This window comes from Cherax quadricarinatus, chromosome 5 (assembly GCF_038502225.1).
Source record: "Cherax quadricarinatus isolate ZL_2023a chromosome 5, ASM3850222v1, whole genome shotgun sequence".
Classification (NCBI taxonomy): Eukaryota; Metazoa; Arthropoda; class Malacostraca; order Decapoda; family Parastacidae; genus Cherax; species Cherax quadricarinatus.
The window spans coordinates 68,845,329-68,870,398 of record NC_091296.1 but is presented as its reverse complement, the minus strand read 5'-3'; the positions used below and the strand labels follow the sequence as shown (position 1 = coordinate 68,870,398).

The 25,070-nt window shown below is 38.6% G+C and overlaps 1 protein-coding gene across 1 annotated transcript in view; it reads left to right on the top strand.

The window, feature by feature from the left end:
• The window catches only part of LOC128685023 (protein sel-1 homolog 1), a gene marked incomplete at its 5' end in the record, with an annotated part of 46,824 nt that extends 22,991 nt beyond the window's left edge, over window positions 1–23,833 (top strand). The window contains 7 exon segments of the mRNA XM_070103776.1: window positions 2,963–3,088; window positions 4,815–5,043; window positions 11,861–12,009; window positions 13,539–13,778; window positions 19,039–19,212; window positions 20,762–20,884; window positions 23,344–23,833. Of these exon segments, the coding sequence (XP_069959877.1) occupies window positions 2,963–3,088; window positions 4,815–5,043; window positions 11,861–12,009; window positions 13,539–13,778; window positions 19,039–19,212; window positions 20,762–20,884; window positions 23,344–23,484 (1,182 nt within the window).
• Window positions 23,834–25,070: the final 1,237 nt, after the last annotated feature.

Below are 25,070 nucleotides of genomic sequence, written 5' to 3'. Positions count from 1 at the left end.
AAAGAAAAATTGGATATCAAATTGGGGAGGAGGAGTATAGAAGAAGTGAATGTTTTCAGATACTTGGGAGTTGACGTGTCAGCGGATGGATTTATGAAGGATGAGGTTAATCATAGAATTGATGAGGGAAAAAAGGTGAGTGGTGCGTTGAGGTATATGTGGAGTCAAAAAACGTTATCTATGGAGGCAAAGAAGGGAATGTATGAAAATATAGTAGTACCAACACTCTTATATGGATGTGAAGCTTGGGTGGTAAATGCAGCAGCGAGGAGACGGTTGGAGGCAGTGGAGATGTCCTGTCTAAGGGCAATGTGTGGTGTAAATATTATGCAGAAAATTCGGAGTGTGGAAATTAGGAGAAGGTGTGGAGTTAATAAAAGTATTAGTCAGAGGGCAGAAGAGGGGTTGTTGAGGTGGTTTGGTCATTTAGAGAGAATGGATCAAAGTAGAATGACATGGAAAGCATATAAATCTATAGGGGAAGGAAAGAGGGGTAGGGGTCGTCCTCGAAAGGGTTGGAAAGAGGGGGTAAAGGTTTTGTGGGCGAGGGGCTTGGACTTCCAGCAAGCGTGCATGAGCGTGTTAGATAGGAGTGAATGGAGACGAATGATACTTGGGACCTGACGATCTGTTGGAGTGTGAGCAGGGTAATATTTAGTGAAGGGATTCAGGGAAACCGGTTATTTTCTAATAGTCGGACTTGAGTCCTGGAAATGGGAAGTACAATGCCTGCACTTTAAAGGAGGGGTTTGGGATATTGGCAGTTTGGAGGGATATGTTGTGTATCTTTATACGTATATGCTTCTAAACTGTTGTATTCTGAGCACCTCTGCAAAAGCAGTGATAATGTGTGAGTGTGGTGAAAGTGTTGAATGATGATGAAAGTATTTTCTTTTTGGGGATTTTCTTTCTTTTTTGGGTCACCCTGCCTCGGTGGGAGACGACCAACTTGTTGAAAAAAAAAAAAAAAAATGTGATGAGGTATCACAGTGGGCTCCTGTGATGAGCCGAGTCTCACAGGGGTCAGTCCTAGGACCAGTGCTATTTTTTATATACAGTGGTCCCTCGTTTTTTGTAATTAATCCGTTCCTGGAGCCGTTACTTTAAACGAAATTTACGATTTGCGAATCAATTTTCCCCATAAGAAATAATGTAAATACAATTAATCTGTTCCTGACACCCAGAAGTATTAAAACAAAAAATTTTTTACATGAAATATACATATAGTACATAAACAATGCAATGGGAAATGATGAATGAAACATTAACAGCATAACACTTACCTTTATTGGAGATTCTTCTTAGTGTATGGGAGACTGGAGGAGGAGAGAGATTGGATTGTTTGCAGTTTGGAAGGGGAATCCCCTTCCAGCAACACCTCAGGTACCAATTGCTTCTCTGGGGTTGCTTCTCTTCTCTGTTTCTTAATGCCACTAGGACCACCTTGAGAGTCACTCTAGTCCTGTCTCGCAAAGTAATTGGAGAGAGCTCTATTTCTGGCGTCTCTTTAACACTTCCCGAAAATGGCCCAAGACTTTGTCACTGTACATATTTCTCACCTTCTTTACCACAGGCTTGGCACTAGGAGCTTTCTTTGGAGCCATGGTAGCTTATTTAATAATTGCAGGCACTAAAATGAGTGGAATATTATGAAATATTTCGTAGGAGCACTTGAGGGGACCTTCACTCACTGGTAAACAATGCCAGACTGGCTGGGTAGGGACGCCGCTCTGGCTCACCGTGCGTACGCATTCCAGACGAACTACTATTCGCGAGTCAACCTATGAAAAGCGAGTCCGTGTTTATACGAAAATACCCTTATGATTGGCGAAATTTACGATTGCCGAGAACTACGAAAAGCGAGGGACCACTGTATGTGAATGACATGGTGGAAGGGATAGACTCTGAAGTGTCCCTGTTCGCAGATGATGTGAAGCTAATGAGAAGGATTAAATCGGATGAGGATCAGGCAGGACTACAGAGAGACCTGGATAGGCTGGACACGTGGTCCAGCAACTGGCTTCTCAGTTTCAACCCTGCCAAATGGAGAAGATTGGGGAAGGGCAAAGAAGACTGCAGACAGAGTATAGGCTAGGTGGACAAAGGCTGCAAACCTCACTCAAGGAGAAAGATCTTTGGGTGACCATAACACTGAGCATGTCTCCGGAGGCACACATCAACCAGATAACTGCTGCAGCATATGGGCACCTAGCAAACCTGAGAATAGGGTTCCGATACCTTAGTAAGGAATCGTTCAAGACACTGTACACTGTGTACGTCAGGCCCATACTGGAGTATGCAGCACCAGTTTGGAACCCACACCTGGTCAAGCACATCAAGAAATTAGAGAAAGTACAAAGGTTTACAACAAGGCTAGTTCCGGAGCTCAGGGGAATGTCCTACAAGGAAAGGTTGAGGGAAATCGGACTGATGACACTGGGGGACAGGAGGGTCAGGGGAGACATGATAACAACATACAAAATAATGTGTGGAATAGACAAGGTGGACAGAGACAGGATGTTCCAAAGAGGGAACTCAGAAACAAGGGGTCACAATTGGAAGCTGAAGACTCAGACGAGTCACAGGGATGTTAGGAAGTACTTCTTCAGTCAGAGTCGTCAGGAAGTGGAATAGCCTATCAAGTGAAGTAGTGGAGGCAGGAACCATACATAGCTTTAAGACGAGGTATGGCAAAGCTCAGGAAGCAGAGAGAGAGATGACCTAGTAGCGATCAGTGAAGAGGCGGGGCCAGGAGCTGAGTCTCGACCCCTGCAACCACAATTAGGCGAGTACAATTAGGTGAGTACAGAGAAGGGACACCAGCAATCCTACCATCATGTAAAACAATTACAGGCTTCCATTTTACACTCGCTTGACAGGACCGTAGTACCTCCCTGGGCTGTTGCTGTCTACCAACCTATTATGTAGGACAAGAGTTATTGTACTTTATTATATACTCTAGGTTGGACTTGGGCAGCTGTACTATCAAGGAGGACGAGGAGTGGAACAAGATCATCAGCGTGCCCTCAACTACTTTGTTCAAGCTGCAGAAGCAGGCAATGCTAATGCTATGGCATTTCTTGGCAAGGTAAATAATATATGATTGAAATATTTTAGGAGTTCTTAAGAGCTCAGATTCTGATTTCACTAAGAGAAAAGGAAAATTTTTATGCTGGAAATTATGTACAGTAACATAGGATGTAGAATAAATGCTTTGTGTACATAATTGCATGCAATCCAATGCCTTTTACTGTACAGAAGGTTGGCACCTGTGATTTGAGTGACCCCCAGTTTTTTTTAATATCTTGCATGGTTGAATGCCAGGATCTGTGAGTTCCCTACAGTATTCTGGAAAAAATACCAAGCCAGGCTCCCAGAACCACATGATTGCTAACAATATTATATTGTTCAATTTGAGATATCCCCTTTGTGTGTGAATTCCTTTCAGATCTAAAGGCTACTAGATGACCAATTCCCATTCCGTACAACTGACACAAAATAGCAGAAACTATCTGATGCCATGGTGATAATACAGGTGCCATACCAGTAAATTGTTTATTCCTGACAAATAAGAGGCCATACGTTGATAGTAAAATAGACAACTGGAATGAAAGTACAAAAGGGAGGCCATGCCATCACAAGAAACTGGAATAAAATTATGGTATATAACAGACTAAAGGTGAAGACAAGACAACACAAGTGTAGTTCTGTCTTTCATTCAAAATATTTACTGTACAATGTTCATAAATAGGTAAACAGACAAGTTATTGCAACAACTGCCCACATACATGTATAAGGAAAATTAATGAGATTAGACACACACAAACAGACATTGATTTTACATCCTTATTGCTCTTGCTTGCCTAAGGTACTGTCTACTGGCCATGAAGAGATCTGTAGTACAGTTCCTATATTTATAAATGACTGAGACTTACTATAGTATTTCTTTTTTAATTGACATTTTCAGGGTGCATTATTAAGTAATCACTGTTCCTAACATGTATTTAATTAAGGCAAAGTTTTCTTTGCTATACTTAATTTAGTTCTTGTTCAATTATTATTGCTTTCAAGTTCTTACCTCTTTAGTGTATGGAATTCAAATTCCGTGATTTGCAAAGTAATGGTACCATCTTGATGCCTGTGTTGTTGACTTTTTCTCTGGTACATATGAAAATTTTTTTTTCTTGTATGCCAACTGCTTATCACCACACCAAATGATGCATGCATATCATCACATCATGTACTACCAGGAGTGTACACCCATTTTCAGCCTCTTCAATTAACAGTGCATGTTAACTTCTTGCTTATAGCCTGCAGAACCTTCACATGATAAAATAAAAAAAAAAGGCACAATACCGTGACTGGAATGATACACAAATAACCTGCACATAGAAGAGAGGAGCTTATGACAACGTTTCGGTCCGACTTGGCCGTCTCTTCTATGTGCGGGTTATTTGTGTACCCTTCACATGAGTCAGGTAGGTGAAGATAGTCTTCAGATTCCCATTTTATGTCAAGCTGCGTGTATGAGTTCCTTCAATTTTGTGTGATAATCACACTAACAAGCCCACAAATATAAAAAATTTTTGTGTGCATGTTAGTGTATTTTTCTATGTTTGAGGGTTAATTTTAGATTGTGTGGTAGGTATATGAGTGTAGTGCATATATTTGTTATTGACGAATACTGAATGACCTTGCTCTAAGGCTCGGTAAATATTAAAACTTTCCAACCCATCTCATGGTGTTACTACATCCCAGAATTCCTCATCCTTATTAGATAGCACTTTTATATATCTTTATTTCTTTAAGCACAGATGTATCTGGAGGGCAGTTCAGTTGTGAAACAGAGCAATGAGACTGCTCTTAAATACTTTAAGCGTGCTGCTGAACAGAACAATGCAGTTGGTCAAAGTGGTTTAGGCCTATTGTATTTGAATGGTCGTGGAGTATCTCAGGACTACAAGCTGGCACTCAAGTACTTCACACTAGCTGCTGAGCAAGGATGGGTTGATGGACAGCTCCAGCTTGGAAACATGTACTTCAGTAAGTCAGTAAATTTTTTTTTTTAACAAACTCGCCGTATCCCGTATACAGGAGAAGGGGTTACTAGCACCTTGCTTCCAGCATTTTAGTCTCCTCTTATGACATGCATGGCTTATGGAGGAAGAATTCTTTTCTGCTTTCCCATGGAGAAGTCAGTAAACATAAGATAATATTTAGTTCATTATATACTTTGTCCCACCCCTATACATATACAGTAGGACCCCACTTGTATGGCAGGTTAGCTTCCAGACTACCACCGTAAAGCAGAAATTGCTGTAAAGCAGAACGCCATTTTTTTTCCACTTACAAATGCGTATACAGTAGACTGTTATATTGTACAGTAGTTGCATTCCTGAATATGGAAAAAATAGGGTTATGTTCCTGGGAGCCTCAAAAAAAAAAAAAACTTTTTTTTAGACCTCCAGATCATACAAAAAAATGAAGACGGTGTAACCTCGGTTTTTGTGATTAATTCGTTCCAGAAAGTCTAGCGAAAACTGAATTGTACAAAAGCTGAAGCAATGTTTCCCATAAAAATAATGTAAATCCAATTAATCCATTCCAGACACCCAAAAATATTAACAAAAAATACATTTTATAGAGAATAACTATATTTTAACATACAGAAAACAATGAGAAATAAATATAAATGACTAATGAAATGGATAAATGAACATTTAACATCACTTTTACCCTTATTGAAGACTCTTGTTGGCGTATGGAAGATGGAGAGGATTGGAGAGGAAGGAGAGGTTAGTGTTTGGAAGGGGAATCCCCTTCCATAAGGACTTTAGGTATCAAGGCCCTATCCAGGGTTACTTCCCTTCTTTGTCTTTTTGCTTCTTGAATTTGTTGAACCAGTCTCTGCTGGCCTTAAATTCACTAACAGCAGCACTCGTTCCAGGCATTTTGTTTACAAGATCCGCATGCAACTGCCTTGCCTTTTCGCAAATTATCGACTCCAAAACACTATCTCCCGCTAACTGTTTTTCGTTGATCCACACCAACAATAACTTCTCAACATCTTCAATTGTTTGTGATCTCTGTTTTGTTAGCACATTTATCCCTTTAGCAACATCAGCTTCCTTGATTTCTTTTTTCTTCTACAGGATGAAACTGATCGTTGATGTGGATTTCTCATACATCCTGGCAAGCTCGGCCACCCGTATGCCACTTTCGTACTTAACTACGACTTTTTTTAATTCTATCGTGTTTCTTGCCATCTTTATCAAAGGGCTGGCACTAAGAACTTTCTTTGGCCCCATGGTGGCTTATTTAGCAGTTGCACTCGATAAACAAGCACAAAAAGCAATGGATTATTATGAAATGCTTCGGCAGAATGAGCGGGGTGATGCTCGCTCAATGATAAACAAAGGCAGAATGAGTCACTCGGCACTTGAGTGGCCGAGTGACATGGGCGAGCAGGCAGATACATTTGGTACTTACCGTTGTCAACTCTACGAAAACCAAGCTGATATACGAAAACTGGGACAAAATTTTGACAGAAAAAGTCGTCGAAAACCAAATCCTGTGAAAACTGGGGCGTACGAAAACTGAGGTTCCACTGCATGTAATTGTTGTTCATTATTGTGATGTATTATATTGTTTTTATTATTTAAGACTACAAATGCAACAGAAATAATATATTTCTTACCTTAAATTGTGGGTGCAGGTGTTTGTCAATGATTTTGAAGAGTGAAGGGTTATGCTGTGGCCCTACTGGGCTGAGGTGGATGATTGAGGTTCTGGTACTAAAGTCGTTGGTTGTGCTGAAGTGTGCATAAATTCTGCAGTGGATCTCTGGGCTATTTTACCCTGCAGTACATTATACAGGTGATGGTAAGGCATACAAGAGATTACAACACATTAGAGAGGAGTGAATGAAAACAAGTGTTTTTTAATGGACGTGCTGTTGGAGTGTGAGCATGATAACTTTTATGAAGGGATTTGGGGAATCCGGTTAGCTGGATTTAGTCTTGTATGTGTTAAGTACTTATCCTACACTCAGGAGGAGTGAGGATGTTGAAGGGCTTGCAACAATGTTTTCTAGGTGTGCTTCTGGCAAGATAGCTGTTGAATGAGTGATGGTGAATGTATGTTTTCTTTATTTTCACCTTGCCTTGGTGGGAGATAGCTAATATCAATCCTTTGACTGTATTGGTCGTATATATACGTCTTACGAGCCAGTGTTTCGGACGTATTAATACGCATAAATTCTAGTGGCTTCAACTCGAGCAGGAGGAAGCTGGTAGGCCCACATGTGAGATAATGGGTCTGTGTGGTCAGCGTGCACCACATAAAAAAAATCCTGCAGCACGTAGTGCATAATGAGAAAAAAAAAACTGACAGTTTTTTTGGATTAAAACGGGGTAAAGGAGGTTTTGTGGGCAAGGGGCTTGGACTTCCAGCAAGCGTGCGTGAGCGTGTTAGATAGGAATGAATGGAGACAAATGGTACTTGGGACCTGACGATCTGTTGGATTGTGAGCAGGGTAATATTTAGTGAAGGGATTCAGGGAAACCGGTTATTTTCATATAGTCGGACTTGAGTCCTGGAAATGGGAAGTACAATGCCTGCACTTTAAAGGAGGGGTTTGGGATATTGGCAGTTTGGAGGGATATGTTATGGATCTTTATACGTATATGCTTCTAAACTGTTGTATTCTGAGCACCTCTTCAAAAAGTGATAATGTGTGAGTGTGGTGAAAGTGTTAAATGATGATGAAAGTATTTTCTTTTTGGGGATTTTCTTTCTTTTTTGGGTCACCCTGCCTCGGTGGGAGACGGCCGACGGCCGACTTGTTGAAAAAAAATATATATATACAGTGGACCCCCGGTTTACGATCACCTCCCAATGCGACCAATTATGTAAGTGTATTTATGTAAGTGCGTTTGTACATGTGTGTTTGTACACCAAATCCAGTCATTCCTGGAGTGGAACCACAGTCGATGGCCTCTACTCCAAACCAACAGATACAGATACTAATGTCGGAAAAAAAATCCCCCCCCCCCAGTACCAACAATACCACCAGTCCGATGACATTCTTCTTTGCAAATATACAGGGTCTAAAACCAGCAACAAACAACAAAATACCTTTCATCCGTGGACTGCTTGCAGAGGCAAAGGCAATGTTCGCGGCTTTCACTGAGACCCACATAAAGGATCACTTAGACAACGAAATATGGATCCCAGGTTACAACCTATACAGATGTGACAGAGTGAACAGGCAAAAGGGGAGGGGTTGGCCTGTACATTGCAGAGTCACTTGTTTGCACAGAACTGCTTAATGCCTCAAATGATGTAGTGGAAGTTTTAGCAGTAAAGGTCGAGAACCAAAACCTAGTCATTGTGGTAGTCTACAAGCCTCCGGATGCAACATCCCAGCAATTCCAGGAACAGCTGTTAAAAATTGACCACTGTCTGGAAAATCTTCCAGCTCCTGCACCCAACATCTTGCTCCTGGGGGATTTCATCTTAAGGCACCTAAAATGGAGGAATATAGCAAATAATATTGTTGCAGTAATAACACCAGGAGGCAGCTCTGATGAAAACTCACACTCACACGAGCTTTTAAATCTCTGCACAAAATTCAATTTAAACCAGCAAATAATAGAGCCTACTAGAATGGAGAATACACTAGACCTCATCTTCACTAACAATGATGATCTGATAAGAAATGTCACCATATCAAAAACAATATACTCAGATCACAACATAATTGAGGTTCAGACATGTATGCGCAGAGCCCCAGACCGACAAAATGAGATTAGTCACGAGGGAGCATTCACCAAATTCAACTTCAATAACAAAAACATAAAGTGGGACCAAGTAAACCAAGTCCTAACCGATATAAGCTGGGAAGATATACTAAGCAACACAGACCCCAACTTATGCCTAGAACAGATTAACTTGGTGGCACTCGATGTATGCACAAGACTTATTCCTCTAAGAAAAAGGAGGAGTAGATGTAAAATAGAAAGAGACAGGCGCTCTCTTTACAGGCGACGGAAAAGAATAACAGAGCGGCTAAAAGAGGTCAATCTATCTGAAATGCGTAGGGAGACACTGGTGAGAGAAATAGCAAACATCGAACTTAAGCTAAAGGAATCTTATAGGAGTCAGGAATCGTGGGAAGAACTAAAAGCCATAAATGAAATCGAAAGAAACCCAAAGTATTTCTTCTCCTATGCCAAATCAAAGTCGAGAACAACGTCCAGTATTGGGCCCTTACTTAAACAAGATGGGTCCTACACAGATGACAGCAAGGAAATGAGTGAGCTACTCAAGTCCCAATTTGACTCAGTTTTTAGCAAGCCACTAACCAGACTGAGAGTCAAAGATCAAAATGAATTTTTTATGAGAGAGCCACAGAATTTGGTTAACACAAGCCTATCTGATGTTATCCTGACGCCAAATGACTTCGAACAGGCGATAAATGACATGCCCATGCACTCTGCCCCAGGGCCAGACTCATGGAACTCCGTGTTTATCAAGAACTGCAAGAAGCCCTTATCACGAGCCTTTACCATCCTATGGAGAGGGAGCATGGAGACGGGGGTCGTCCCACAGTTACTAAAAACAACAGACATAGCCCCACTCCACAAAGGGGGCAGTAAAGCAACAGCAAAGAACTACAGACCGATAGCACTAACATCCCATATCATAAAAATCTTTGAAAGAGTCCTAAGAAGCAAGATCACCACCCATCTAGAAACCCATCAGTTACACAACCCAGGGCAACATGGGTTTAGAACAGGTCGCTCCTGTCTGTCTCAACTATTGGATCACTACGACAAGGTCCTAGATGCACTAGAAGACAAAAAGAATGCAGATGTAATATATACAGACTTTGCAAAAGCCTTCGACAAGTGTGACCATGGCGTAATAGCGCACAAAATGCATGCTAAAGGAATAACAGGAAAAGTCGGTCAATGGATCCATAATTTTCTCACTAACAGAACACAGAGAGTAGTAGTCAACAGAGTAAAGTCCGAGGCAGGCACGGTGAAAAGCTCTGTTCCACAAGGCACAGTACTCGCTCCCATCTTGTTCCTCATCCTCATATCTGACATAGACAAGGATGTCAGCCACAGCACCGTGTCTTCCTTTGCAGATGACACCCGAATCTGCATGACAGTGTCTTCCATTGCAGACACTGCAAGGCTCCAGGCGGACATCAACCAAATCTTTCAGTGGGCTGCAGAAAACAATATGAAGTTCAACGTTGAGAAATTTTAATTACTCAGATATGGTAAACGCGAGGAAATTAAATCTTCATCAGAGTACAAAACAAATTCTGGCCACAAAATAGAGCGAAACACCAACGTCAAAGACCTGGGAGTGATCATGTCGGAGGATCTCACCTTCAAGGACCATAACATTGTATCGATCGCATCTGCTAGAAAAATGACAGGATGGATAATGAGAACCTTCAAAACAAGGGATGCCAAGCCCATGATGACACTCTTCAGGTCACTTGTTCTATCTAGGCTGGAATATTGCTGCACACTAACAGCACCTTTCAAGGCAGGTGAAATTGTTGACCTAGAAAATGTAGAGAGAACCTTCACGGCACGCATAACGGAGATAAAACACCTCAATTACTGGGAGCGCTTGAGGTTCCTGAACCTGTATTCCCTGGAACGCAGGCGGGAGAGATACATGATTATATACACCTGGAAAATCCTAGAGGGACTAGTACCGAACTTGCACACGAAAATCACTCACTACGAAAGCAAAAGACTTGGCAGACGATGCAACATCCCCCCAATGAAAAGCAGGGGTGTCACTAGCACGTTAAGAGATCATACAATAAGTGTCAGGGGCCTGAGACTGTTCAACTGCCTCCCAGCATACATAAGGGGGATTACCAACAGACCCCTGGCAGTCTTCAAGCTGGCACTGGACAAGCACCTAAAGTCAGTTCCTGATCAGCTGGGCTGTGGCTCGTACGTTGGTTTGCGTGCAGCCAGCAGTAACAGCCTGGTTGATCAGGCTCTGATCCACCAGGAGGCCTGGTCACAGACCGGGCCGCGGGGGCGTTGACCCCCGGAACTCTCTCCAGGTAAACTCCAGGTCTGAAATGGACTAATCTAATTCACAATATTCCTTATGGGAACAAATTCGTTCAGTAATGGCACCTGAACATACTTCTGGAATGAAATAATATCGTAAACTGGGGGTTCACTGTACTATATATATATATATATATATATATATATATATATATATATATATATATATATATATATATATATATATATATATATATATATATATATATATATATATACATATATACATACATACATACACCTACCATCCGACTTACGACCTGCTTGACTTACGACCGTGTTTTTTATGCCAAATTTCTGGGAAATAAACAACTATTTGTGTTGTACACAGTGTTTATCCTTAACCTTACAGCATAAAATACAGTACTAACAACATAAAAATTAAAGTAAAACATGAAATACCAAAATAAAACAAGAAAATATATTAATTACAAAAATGTTTTGTTATTTAATAGTAAAGTTCGACTTACGACCATTTCGACTTATGACCTGTTTCTCGGAACCAAACTCGGTCATAAGTCAAATGGTAGGTGTGTGTGTGTATATATATATATATATATATATATATATATATATATTTAATTTTATTTATTTATTTATTTATTTATTTATTTATTTTGCACATTTCTTCTGTGAAAAATTCTAATTGAACTGCAGACAGCAATCTTTGTAGGTATCTACAGGCATTCTACTGAATGTAAAAAAATTGTAGACTGTCATTTATCAAATTCATTCTTCTTCAGGTGGGTTAGGTGTGCGAAGGGACTATAAGATGGCCATCAAATACTTCAACTTGGCATCACAGTCAGGGAATGTTTTGGCCTTTTACAACCTTGCACAGATGCAAGCGTCAGGGACGGGTATGGTGAGATCGTGCCACACTAGTGTTGAGGTATGTGAGAGATGGTGACATCCTAGAACATTGTGCAATATTTCAGCAGAAAGATTTAACTTTATACAGTTGTAAGAAGTTGTCGAAACAAGATCACTAATTTTAATAATTTAACAGATGACTACTGGTATGAATAGTTTGGTTAAATAATGAAAAAAAAAAAAGTGTAGTTCTATACATCATTGTGGAAATTCTTAATATGATGGCACAGTATATGATTTACTGAAGTTTCTTAATTCATAGGATTGTTAGTGGCTTAGTGTTAATGATTACATAGTTACAATATGTGCACTTTTAATTTGATGACAAAAAATATTGGAGAGAGTGCGGGTTCAAGGTAACCAACTGACTGTAAACTATAATTGGATGGCTTTCCTATCTAGACTACTTTGCCAGTCCCACAAAGTTGAATGTTTACTTTGCTATTGATGATTCTTATCTTTGGCCATATTCACTGGGTATCTTGCAATTTTCCTCATTGCCACTGCTGTGATTTTTTGGTGTATATTGAGGTCAGTCTTTCTGTCCACACGTTCCTCACTCTAAGCAAGTAGCCACAGTACAGTTAGATAGTTTATCTGTTTTGCATGTGGATGGGGAATAGAGTATCCATCAGTTCTTAGTGTCTTTAATAGTTTAAAATATTTGGAATTTTAGAAGTAAACTCAGTTCTCTTAAGACAGACAATGTAGTCTATTATCCCAAAATGGTTAATAACCCAGCATAACCTAAGAAAAGTAAACTGCATGGTTTATTTCTGTTGTTTTTTTAGGGCCTTTTTTATAGGATGCAACCCACATCATTTATAATTTCTGGGTGTTTATCTCCTGCTAAGTGAGGAGAGGCAGCCAATGTAAGGAAACTTGCCCATTCATCTTTCCTCCGCTGGGGATTAAACAGGGGGTTCTTTCATTTGTGAGCGAAACATCTGGCCACTGAAGAACAAGGATTCAGGTTTATAAATATGTACCATAGTTTTCTTTTTGACTATTTCTACCCTTTATACAATAACTCAAAAATCCTGAAAATTATGAAAGCAATCAGTCTCTTGGTACAGTATTTGGTTTCTGATAACAAGAAATAACTAATTGTATTTGTACTGCATTCATCATGTGTACTGTGCAGTACAATAAATACCTAAAAGTGGCAGAATAAAACAATTAACATTTGTCTAAGGTTATTCCCCAAGAAAGTTATCTTCATTTAATGGATTAGAATTTCTAGGTCATCACATTTCGGAGTGAATAGACATAATTTTGTGCCTAACCATTTTTATGCATGTTGAAATCTTTTATTCACAGCAACTTGTGAATTTTCCCAGCTATCACTGTGTCAGTATTTCATCTTATTTTAAGATTAAAATATTTTTCTCATACCAAATATGTAAAAATATTTTTTATCTTTTTCTCATCTAATTCATTTAGTTTTTCTTGTATTCATAACTTCTTTTATTGCTGCTTATCAGCCCATAGAGCATCTCAGATATGCATATAAAAGAATAGAAAATTAAAATTGTGTTGTTACTACAGTTGTTCAAGAATGTGGCAGAACGAGGACGTTGGGGAGAAATGCTGATGGAGGCTCATGCAGCATATTGGGACTCTCGACATACACAAGCTCTAGTCACTTACATGTTGTTAGCAGAATTAGGCTATGAGGTAGCCCAAAGTAATGCTGCTTTCATTCTCGATCGACATGAAATCGAACTCTTTAAACAAGGTGAAGGTTTTGCAAGAGCGCTGATGTATTGGGGTCGTGCTGCATCCCAAGTAAGAGCAATTTTTTTGGTGTGTCTTTGTATTTTGTTTTTTCCCCATTAAAAAGAATTAAACCCCCACTCAGTATGTTTCATAAGTTGTCTTCATCAAGACAACTTTAATAATGTACATGTATTGCCGGGTCCCATCCTTCACAGCAGTTCAAGTTTTCTATCCTGGTAAAATTATTGCCATCCAGTATTATCAGGAAGTACACTGTAGAAATGGAACACATACACAGTGACATACATATCCCTGTCTAAGACCTACTTTTACTGAGAAGGAATCTCCCTCTCTCCTATACGTGTGTGTGTGTGTGTGTGTGTGTGTGAGAGAGAGAGGGAGAGAGAGAGAGAGAGAAATAGATGGATTCCTTCTCAGTAGAAGTAGGTTTTAGACAGGGATGTGTAATGTCACGATGGTTGTTTAACATATTTACAGATGGAGTTGTAAAAAAAGTAAATGCTAGAGTGTTTGGGAGAATGGTGGGATTAAATTATGGAGAATCAGATACAAAATGGGAGTTGACAGTTACTTTTTGCTGATGATACTGTGCTTTTGGGGAATTCTAAAGAAAAGTTGCAAAGGTTAGTGGACAAGTTTGGGAGGGTGTGTAAAGGTAGAAAATTGAAAGTGAATATAGCTGAAAGTAGGGCGATGAAGGTATCAAATTGGATATCACATTGGAGGGAGGGAGTATGGAAGAAGTGGCTGTTTTCAGATATTTGGAGTTGACTTGTCAGTGGATGGGTTTATGAAGGATGAGGTAAACCATAGAATTGATGAAGAAAAAAACGGTGAGTGGTGCATTGAGGTATCTGTGGAGACAAAGTATGTTATCCATAGAGGCAAAGAAGGGAATGTATGAGATTATAGTGTTACCAACACTCTTATATGGGTGTGAAGCTTGGGTTGTAAATGCTGCAGTGAGGAGGCAGCTAAAGGCAGTGGAGATTTTGTGTCTGAAGGCAATGTGCGGTGTAAATATTATGCAGAGAATTCATAGTGTGGAAATTAGGTGTGGAGTTACTAAAATTATTAGTCAGAGAGCTGAGGAGGGGCTTTTGAGGTGGTTTGCTCATTTAGAGAGAATGGAACAAAGTAGAATGACTGGGACAGACAGTGGAAATACATGAAGACAGACAATGGAAACACGTGACGACAGACAATGGAAACATGACGACAGACTATGGAAACATGCAACGACAGGCAGTGGAAACATGATGACAGGCAGTGGAAACACACGACGACAGTGGAAACACGCGACGATAGACAGTGGAAGCACACACACACACAGTGGAAACACACAAAGATACAGTGGAAACACACAGACAGACATTGGAAATCAAGGACCCCAATGGAACTCGAGTACCCCTATGGAAATAAGTCACTGACTTTTTTGGGGGGTTATCCTTGGTAGTTTACACACACAGTACTATATATGATAATTATCATACATAGTGTGTAATACATACATATTTGTGTAACTGTGTTTTTGTACCTGTATCTAAATTTACTAATTTCAAACAGTAAGCAATGATTGTTTGCTGTAAAATGGGATAAATAAAATTTACATTAGACATACAGGTCCTCCATCACAAATCCGGCATCATTGGGACCTGTAGTGTGCCGGATTACTGAGTTTGCCAGATTACAGAGTGGTTAGGTTAGAATACACTTAATAAAATTAACCAACTTGACTTACACAAAGTTCATTGAACATTGGCAAAAGTCGAACATTTCCGCTACTTTGAGCTCAATTTCAAGGTACTTTTCGTCATGAAAACAATCAAAATCATGTCTATTTCTGTAATATATCTTCCATTCTATCAAATGAATAAAAAAAATGAGAATACAACCATAAAAACCATACGAAAATATACTGCAAAGAAGCGGCTAATGGATGAGAAGTGAACTCCCTTATTTATCGTCCGTCTTTTTTATTTTTGTTGTATGTTAAGAAGCATCTTTCCATCATACATTGCCCAAGTTTCAATGAGATAGCCCAACAAACAACCGAGAAAAAAGAAATATTTACCAAAAATCATATATGGCAAGCCCAAGCCAGGTACTGAAAATAAGTCACTTTGTCTGACTTTTCTGGGTTATCCTAGGTTCTCTATACATATACTGCTATGTATGATAATCTATGTAACTGTATTTGTGTATACCTGAATAAACTTATTTACTTCTAGTCTGTCAACTGAGTACAAGAAACTGCCCATTCACTTATTTCAGCTACCCAATAAAGTGGTCAGAAATTGGCAGTTTGGCCAATTTCACACGAATTTCAACAGATGCCAATTTCAAAATAGGGTCCAGAATAAACACTGCAGACATTCCTGGCACTAAAATAGCATTTTCTCTGTTCATTAGTCATGGCTACAGGCCCCTCTTATATTACTCTTGTTTACCATTGGAATTTTTATTCACAAAAAAAATAGAAGATTTACTGTTATGCAGACTGCTGCATTATTGTAATAATTGTATAAATAATGTCAACCCATTCTTGACTGCGTATTGGACCGGCAGGCGGACAGGTATTGGACGGTGACGTCATTTGTTTACTCTTGAGCTTCGCTAAAGAATAGAACATTTTCGCTACTGTGAGCGCAATTTCAAGGTATTTTTCGTCATGAAAGCAATCAGAATCATATCTATTTCTGTAATATATCTTTCATTCTATCAAATGAGACCGAAAAATGAGAATATAACCATAAAAACCATACAAAAATTATACCGCTAAGCGGCCGCTAATGGCCGAGAAGTGAACTCCGCTATTTATGGTCTGTTTCTTTCATTTTTGGTGTACGGTAAGAAATATTTTTCCATCATACATTGCCCAAGTTTGAATAAGATAACCCAACAAACAACTGAGAAAATAATAATAATAATAGTATCTTTATTTACTACACATACATGTACAAGGTATACAGGCCTAGCTGACATCAGTGACATACTACTATATAGAAAGCCGCTTGTTATGCAGAGTATTTCAAGAAAATTAGGTTAGTGTCCCAGGATAACACCCACACTAGTCGACTAACACCCAGGTACCCATTTACTGATGGGTGAACATAAACAACAGGTGTAAAGAAACACGCCTAATGTTTCTACCCTGGCTGGGAATCGAATATTTACCAAAAATCATATATGTCTAACCCAAGCCAGGTACTAGAAATAAGCCGCGTTGACTTTTTGGGGTTATCCTAGGTTCTCTACACATATGCTGCTGTGTGTGATAATCTATATAGAGAAAATAACTTTTGTTTCAGGTTTATAGTGCAGTACGAGTGTATATCACAGTTAGCCCTGTTCTATACTCTGTTTTCTCTAATATAAGCCCCAAGACAGGGATAGGAGAAGGGTATTTGTATACCATATCCTCTTCATACCTTTGTTGAACTGCTCGGTATTATGCCAAATATTATTTATTCTGGAGTATTTGACATGTTTTATGTTATTTCTATTGTTTATTATGTCATATTAGATCAATTGTGATAGGCAAATAAGCTGTAGTGTTGATATTATTATTTATTTTTTTTTTATTAACACACTGGCTGATTCCCACCAAGGCAGGGTGGCCCGAAAAAGAAAAACTTTCACCATCATTCACTCCATCACTGTCTTGCCAGAAGGGTGCTATACACTACAGTTTTTAAACTGCAACATTAACACCCCTCCTTCAGAGTGCAGGCATAATAATAATAAAGCATATTCTCCTGCATCATGAGACTGAGCTCATGGCAACTGACAGTAGCTTCAAAGCCACCTTATCTTTAACCCCTTGACTGTTGCAACCCCCAATCCTGAGGTGTCTCCTGGTGTCGCAAAATTTAAAAAAAAAAAAAAATTCTTATGAAATGATAGAGAATCTTTTCCCGATTGTAATGACGCCAGAAAAACGAAATTTGATGGAAAACTGATGGAATTACGCTCTTGTGAAGGTAGCGACCTCGGCGATATTTACAAATCGGCGATTTCGCCCACTTTGAGCCTTATTTTCAGCTAATTGCATTATTCCAGTCGACCAAACTCATAGCTATTTCTTTAGAACTCTGTTTTTCTATCAATTGAGTACAAGAAACTGCCCATTTACCAATTTCAACTACCCAATAACGTGGTTGGAAATTTGCAATTTGGCCAATTTCATGAAAACTAAAAAATATGACAATTTCAAAATAAGGTCCAGAATGAACAGTGCAGACATTCCTGGCTCTAAAATAACATTTTCTTTGAAAGACGATGTAATCAGTCCATCACCCTTAAAGTTCATCAGTCACGTCTCCAGGCCCCTCTGATATTACTCTTGCTTTCTATTTTGAATTTTTATTCAAACAAAAAATAGAAGATTTACTATTATGCAGACTACTGCAATACTGTAATAATTGTATAAATAACATCAACCCATTCATGACTGCATATTAGAATGGCTAGTTGGACATTTATTGGACAATGACATCATTTGTTTACTTTTGAACATCGGCAAAAATCAAACATTTCCCCTACTTTGAGTTCCATTTCCAGGTTCTTTTTATAGTAAAATAAATCAAAATCACCTCCATTTCAATAATATGTTTTCCATTCTATCATATGAAACCAAGAAAACGAGAATACACCCATAAATACTATATGAAAATAGACCACAAAGTCGGCATTCTAATTAAAAACAACGGTCAGTTTTTTTTTCTCATTATGCACTGCGTGCTCCAGGATTTTTTTTATATGGTGCACACTGACCACACAGACCCATTCTCTCACATGTGGACCTACTAGCTTTCTCCTTCTTGATTTGAAGCCGCTAGAATTTATGAGTATATATACGTCAAACACGGTACCTCGTAAGACGTATATATACGACCGCGACAGTCAAAGGGTTAATGGATAATGTACTGTGTAGGTGCTTTACATAATGAGAAGCATTTCTTTTATTCATTGGAACCATGGCTAGGGCTAAAAGTAAGCAGGTTAAAACAATAAACGGAGAAAAAGAAATTGGAATGACTTATGCAGCAAGTAGCGCCACCAAACAGTACAAGCAGGTTGGTGTGGCGACCCTGGAAATTTGAAATTATGCTAGCCAAAATTAGTGCCAAATAACTGAAGGAACCAAATAACTGATTGCCGGATTTGTGATGGCGGACCTGTATAAACTGTATTGTATCTAAAACCTGTACTGTTCGAAACTGTACTATGCAAGGTATTTCTGTACTCTTCATATAATAGATTTTGAGTTTGTCATTACTCAACCAGTTCCCCTCTTCCAACCTAGGGTTATGCTGTAGCTCGAGTCAAGCTTGGCGATTATCATTACTATGGTTATGGCACTTCCGTTGATTATGAAACGGCAGCTGCGCACTACAGACTGGCATCTGAACAGCAACATAATGCTCAAGCTATGTTTAATTTGGGATATATGCATGAACAGGGCTTGGGACTCAAACAGGTAATGTGGGATATCATGTACTTTACTGCTGCATGCTACAGTTATAATGAGTCTTCTAGCTAAATACAGTGGACCCCTGCATAACGATATTATTTCAATCCAGAAGTTTGTTTGGGTGCCGTTATAGACCGAATTTGTTCCCATAAGAAATATTGTGAATTAGATTAGTCCGTTTCAGACCCCTAAAAATACACCTACAAAAGCACTTACAAAAATACACTTACATAATTGGTCGAGTTGGGAGCTGATCGTTATGCGGGGGTCCACTGTATATTTTATGTCTTGATTTTTCTTTAGGAAGTTTCCATTCCTTAAGAATTATCCTGAGCAGATGTTCTTAAAATTTCAGTGCCTTCAGCTTAGAAAAAAGTTCTCGAACCATTTTATTGAATTTTACTTAAAATTTTATTAATTTTTTTTCTCAATACTCTTGCTAATTAAGGCTTAATAGTACACCTATTACTGTGCTCACAATTTTTTTATTAACCAGTTGGACTCTCAGTCAAGGAAGTAAATACAATTTGACTTTTATTATTATTATAAAATATGCCTATTTTTAAAAATATTCATCTGTATACTGTTTTCACTGAAAAGAATAGTTATCCCTATCTGCAAAATATGGCCTTTTTTTTTTTTTCATCAACAAGTCTGCCGTCTCCCACCGAGGCAGGGTGACCCAAAAAGAAAGAAAATTCCTAAAAAGAAAATACTTTCATCATTCAACACTTTCACCTCACTCACACATAATCACTGTTTTTGCAGAGGTGCTCAGAACACAACAGTTTAGAAGCATATACGTATAAAGATACACAACATGTCCCTCCAAACTGCTAATATCCCAAAACCCTCCTTTAGAGTGCAGGCATTGTACTTCCCATTTCCAGGACTCAAGTCCGGCTATGGGAAGTACAATGCCTGCACTCTAGAGGAGGGGTTTTGGGATATTAGCAGTTTGGAGGGACATGTTGTGTATCTTTATACGTATATGCTTCTAAACTGTTGTGTTCTGAGCACCTCTGCAAAAACAGTGATTGTGTGTGAGTGAGGTGAAAGTGTTGAATGATGATGAAAGTATTTTCTTTTTAGGAATTTTCTTTCTTTTTGGGTCACCCTGCCTCAGTGGGAGACGGCCGACTTGTTGAAAAAAAAAAAAAAGCCATATTTTGCAGATAGGGATAACAACTATTCTAGTAAACAGAGTTCATTTCTGATTTTATTCCAAAGAGTACATTATTGCCTAAGAAATATCCTCTTGTATACCTTAATAGAAAATGGTACTACAGTATGTATACGTATTAAGGATAGCAACTTCAGATCATATTAATATTTTGCTACCCAGGCTGAAGAATTATGATAGCACAAACATACATACACATGTATGTATGTTTGCTGAAAAAGACCTTAAAAAATACACAGTACTCATCTTGTTTTATTTTCTGTATGTAGGGTTGTCTATGCTATTAACCATTGTTTATTACATTTTTATGTAAAGTACATGACTCATTAACACTGTTGCAGGAAATAATCTCAATACACTTGCTTTCCACAGGATATGCACCTTGCCAAGCGCTTCTATGACATGGCGGCAGAAGCCAGTGCTGATGCCCAGGTGCCAGTAACACTGGCCTTAGCCAAGCTGAATTTACTCTTTTCCTTCAAATATTTTGAGAATGTAAGTTACAAAACACTTTCACCCTTTGATAGGCAAGCCTTGAAAAATTGCGAATTTTGAAAATGTATTTCCTATGAGTCGACAGTGTCTCAATGTAAGATAAATGAGACGGTAGAAATGAAGATGTGAAAGTTTGTTTTCGATCAGTTGCCAATATGCGAAGACCGACAAAAGTAGGTCTTGCCTACCAAAAGGTGAACATTTTTAAATGTTGCAAAGTGGCAATTGTTAATAAAACACCAAATAACTATTTTTTAATTTTATTAGACAAAAAGACAATATCAAAAACATAAATTGAACTTGTTTTCAAACATTTTGAAAGTAGTAAAAAAATACAAAAATGAACCAAGTAGCAACATGGACACATTGCAAAGGGATATAACTTTCAATTCCCATATTCCTGAGTTTTCTGAGAAAGAACAGTCATTCTAGATCACTAATTTTTACAATGAAACTATGAAGCCATTTCTATCCTTCTTGATGCATAGATTTACTTTGCATATGGCACAGGAAAATGAGGATGTGACGTGTTTGTGTGTGCTGCAAAACTTGCATGTAAGTAGCTTGCCTGACACTGGCCAGTGACAGAGTTGTGTCAAACCTCACACTGTCATCTGGCCTTTCTGCACGTTGGCATTGCATTGCAGATGGCAATTGCAAGGATGGCAAATCATCATTACTGTCACCATTGTACTTGTTGAAGCTCTTGGACTTCTTGAACTTGTTCTTATGGTGCTGCATCTCAACGTTTGTCCTTTGGATCTTGCAGTGATAGAGATGTCAAGCCTGAATAGCTACAGTGGCATGCATTTGGTTTTTAGTGACCGACAATCATGGTAGTATAGAAGCCATGCATTCACAACAGCAAGATGAAGAACATAGTCAAACAGCCGCATGTGCCAATGTTTAGATTTCATAGGTGTTTTGTACAGATGCACCAACATGTTACTTTTGTCAATACCTCCCATGTGTGCATTATAGTTCTTGATGACTGCAGGGCACTGGAACTCATTTTTCGTCTTTGTTTCCTTGTTATATCTTTCAATAGGAGTCACAGGATTAACCCCAACATCATCTGTCACTAAAGTCACAACTTTGTTGTCCTTCCATCTTACAACATGGATACCATCATTGGTTTTGTAGTCAAAAGTGCCCCTGGGCACTATGTTCTTTTCCATTTGTTTGACGGGCACCAGTTCTGGCTTGCCACATCTATTGTCACGTACTGTTCCAGTGTATCTGCAGTTATATTTTTCTCTTAGCAACTTGAGCAAAGGTAGACTTGAAAAAAAATTGTCAGCATAGATTGCTGATGTATTTCTTTGGTTGAGAGTTGTTGCAAGCACCAGAACAATCTTCGAACTTATTGGTAGTTTACTTTCTTCATGTGGCAGCTTTATGGGATGGTTGTCAAAAGTTGTTTTGACTTCATACATAAGTATATCGTGTATGATTCCATCTTCACTTACACGACAAAATAGTTTGAAACCCTACTTGTCTGGTTTGGTTTTGATGTACTGCCTTAGGTTTCCAGCGGTTTTATCCTTGAAAGCAACCATAACTTCATCAATAGATTGCTTGGGTGTAGCTGGAACTTTCAAGTAAGAATTAGTTAGTGCAGTGTAAAGAGGCCTTATTTTGTGGAATCTGTCATTGTTCTTCTGTTGTGTGTTATCACTGAAATGAATTGTACGCCTAAGTAACAAAAACCTCTTAGATCCCATGACTTCTGTAACCATTTTATGTATATAATGTGTACAGTATATGTATATTGTTGGTAGTATAGGAGGGAACTTTGCTCCTGGGTCTTTCCCTATTCTTTAGATTCACAGAATTAAATTACCTAATATTTTATTTTTGGACTGTATGGAATCAGCTTCTATTGTCATTGTATAGCTCATTCTGTGTCTTTCTTACTCTTTCACTATTGGTTCTTTGGTTTACCATCCCTGGTAAAGAGCCAGTATTTGGTTTTTCATTCTTCTTTGGAAAAGATGGGAGTACCTACAGTCTTTTCTCATAGCTCACCCTCTCGCCACCTCTGGTACCAACAGGGGCTCTTGATCCAAAAAATTGGACCACCCCATATTTTCCTGGGATCGAATCTGAATGCCTTCCTTTCCCCAGGCACTGTACAATTCCTGTAGATTTATTCATACCCATTTTCCCTTCCTCTTAGCTCAGACCTCTTTGTTTGGGCACAGGTATGTATAATGCAATTTTTTTTTTTTACACCTAAAGTTTGCCAGTCGCAGGTATGATTAAAATTCCACACTGGTACTGCACACTCAAGATTGGTTACTCGTATGTGGTGAAGAGGGTCTTGGAATCTTTATCTAAGAATTTTGAAAGCCATCCATATGTTTACTGATATTATTGTGTAGCTAGGAGATTATAAGATTAATTTTCTTCTTATCTCATAGACATTAGACTGTATATTTGTTAATTTCATTTTTCAGTTTGAATGGCTACACTTGGATGAGAATAGCATAGAGGGAATTCTTGGCCCAGATTGGGACATATACCTCATGGCAGTCCTTTCAGTCATCATTGCTACTCTCATCCTCTTCAGAAGACCCCCACCTCCCATGGCTGTGTGAAATTTAAGGGTTAATCATTTTAATATCTGTTAGACAGAGAAGTTAAAAGCAAATGAAAATATGAAGAAGTATAGGGTATACAGTTTTATGTGATAGTTGTTTTAGGATCATCTTTAATCTTTTAATGAGGGTGAATTTAATTTCCGAATTCATAAAAGGAAGTTCATAGGCATACAAATTGAAGTATGCTGCTGCAGTATTCCTACAATACTTCAAGTATGGTGAATGTGTGAAGTGAACCTAATATTTATCTTCAGTGGTTTAAAGAAAGTGATACCACTGAAAAAAAAAAAAAGAATTGCTGTATTTGCCCAACCTTTACTCATGTTTATATTCTGACAAGATTAGTCCATCAGTGTAAGATTGTTATTGTTGAATAATGTATCTAGTGTTTCAGTAATTTTAATTTCTGTTGTATTTCTGTACATTTACAAGGTGTATTATGTTCCTTTTTGTTTTCACTGGTTTATGAAATTTAGGAGAAAATTTTTTGGGTATTGTATTATTTTGCTTTAGTATACAGTAGACCCTCATATTACACAGATTTATTTGGCACGTTTTGGTTATTACACTATTGAAAAATTGCAGCACAGTTTTATACAACACTTCATAAAATTAACCTAACACAGTTCAGTTTGCAGGAGGGAAAAAAATTTGGAGCGTCACCCATGGGATATTTTCCTGGCTCAGGCCGCCACCTGGCTGTGGGGGAGACCACTGTCTCCGCGGGGCTGCACTGGGCTTCAAGGCAGCAAGGGATCATTTCACCTTGCTCGTTTATGGTAATGTGTCAGGTGATTTCAAGTGTAAGCCCATGGTTATTTACCGCTCTCAGAATCCTCGTGCTGTGAAAGGTGTAGGTAAACACACCTTGCCAGTAATTTGGAGGTCAAACCAGTCAGCATGGATGACAGAGGAAATATTTATTGACTGGTTTAAACATCACTATTCCTGAAGTCAAGTTTTACCTGCACAGCAAGAACCTTGCATTCAAGGCTCTCTTCATTCTTGATAATTCTTGTACTCATCCAGAAGCTTTGCTGGATGTGACCCTACATGTAAAAGTTATATTTTTACTCCAAATAAAACATCTTTAATACAACCACTGGATCGGGGGGTTAAGTCATTCAAGTGTAACTACACTAGAAAAATGATGAAAAAACTAGTTGCATCAATGGACTCTGACTCCAACCTGGCAGTACCAAGCTTCTAGAATAATATATATAATGTACTGTGGGGTAAAAGAAGCCAGAGATCCATTATGAAATTTATGCACACTCCAGTACAACCTTCAACTTTAGTACCAGAACCTCAACCATCCACTTCTGCCGACAGCCAACAACCATCCACCTCAGCCCAGTAGGGCCACACCATGCATCTCCACTCTCTTCACAATCACTGACATATACCAGCAACCAGAATTTAAGGTAAATAATAATATTTCTGTAGCATTTGTAGTCTTAAGCAACAAAAACAAAATTATCATTTTTATTTTAGTAAGATCTGGATGTCTAAAAAAAAGTTGTTTGGCTTTTGGGGGTCCCAGGAATGTAGCCCTATTTTTCCCATAAGTTTTTCAGTTTATA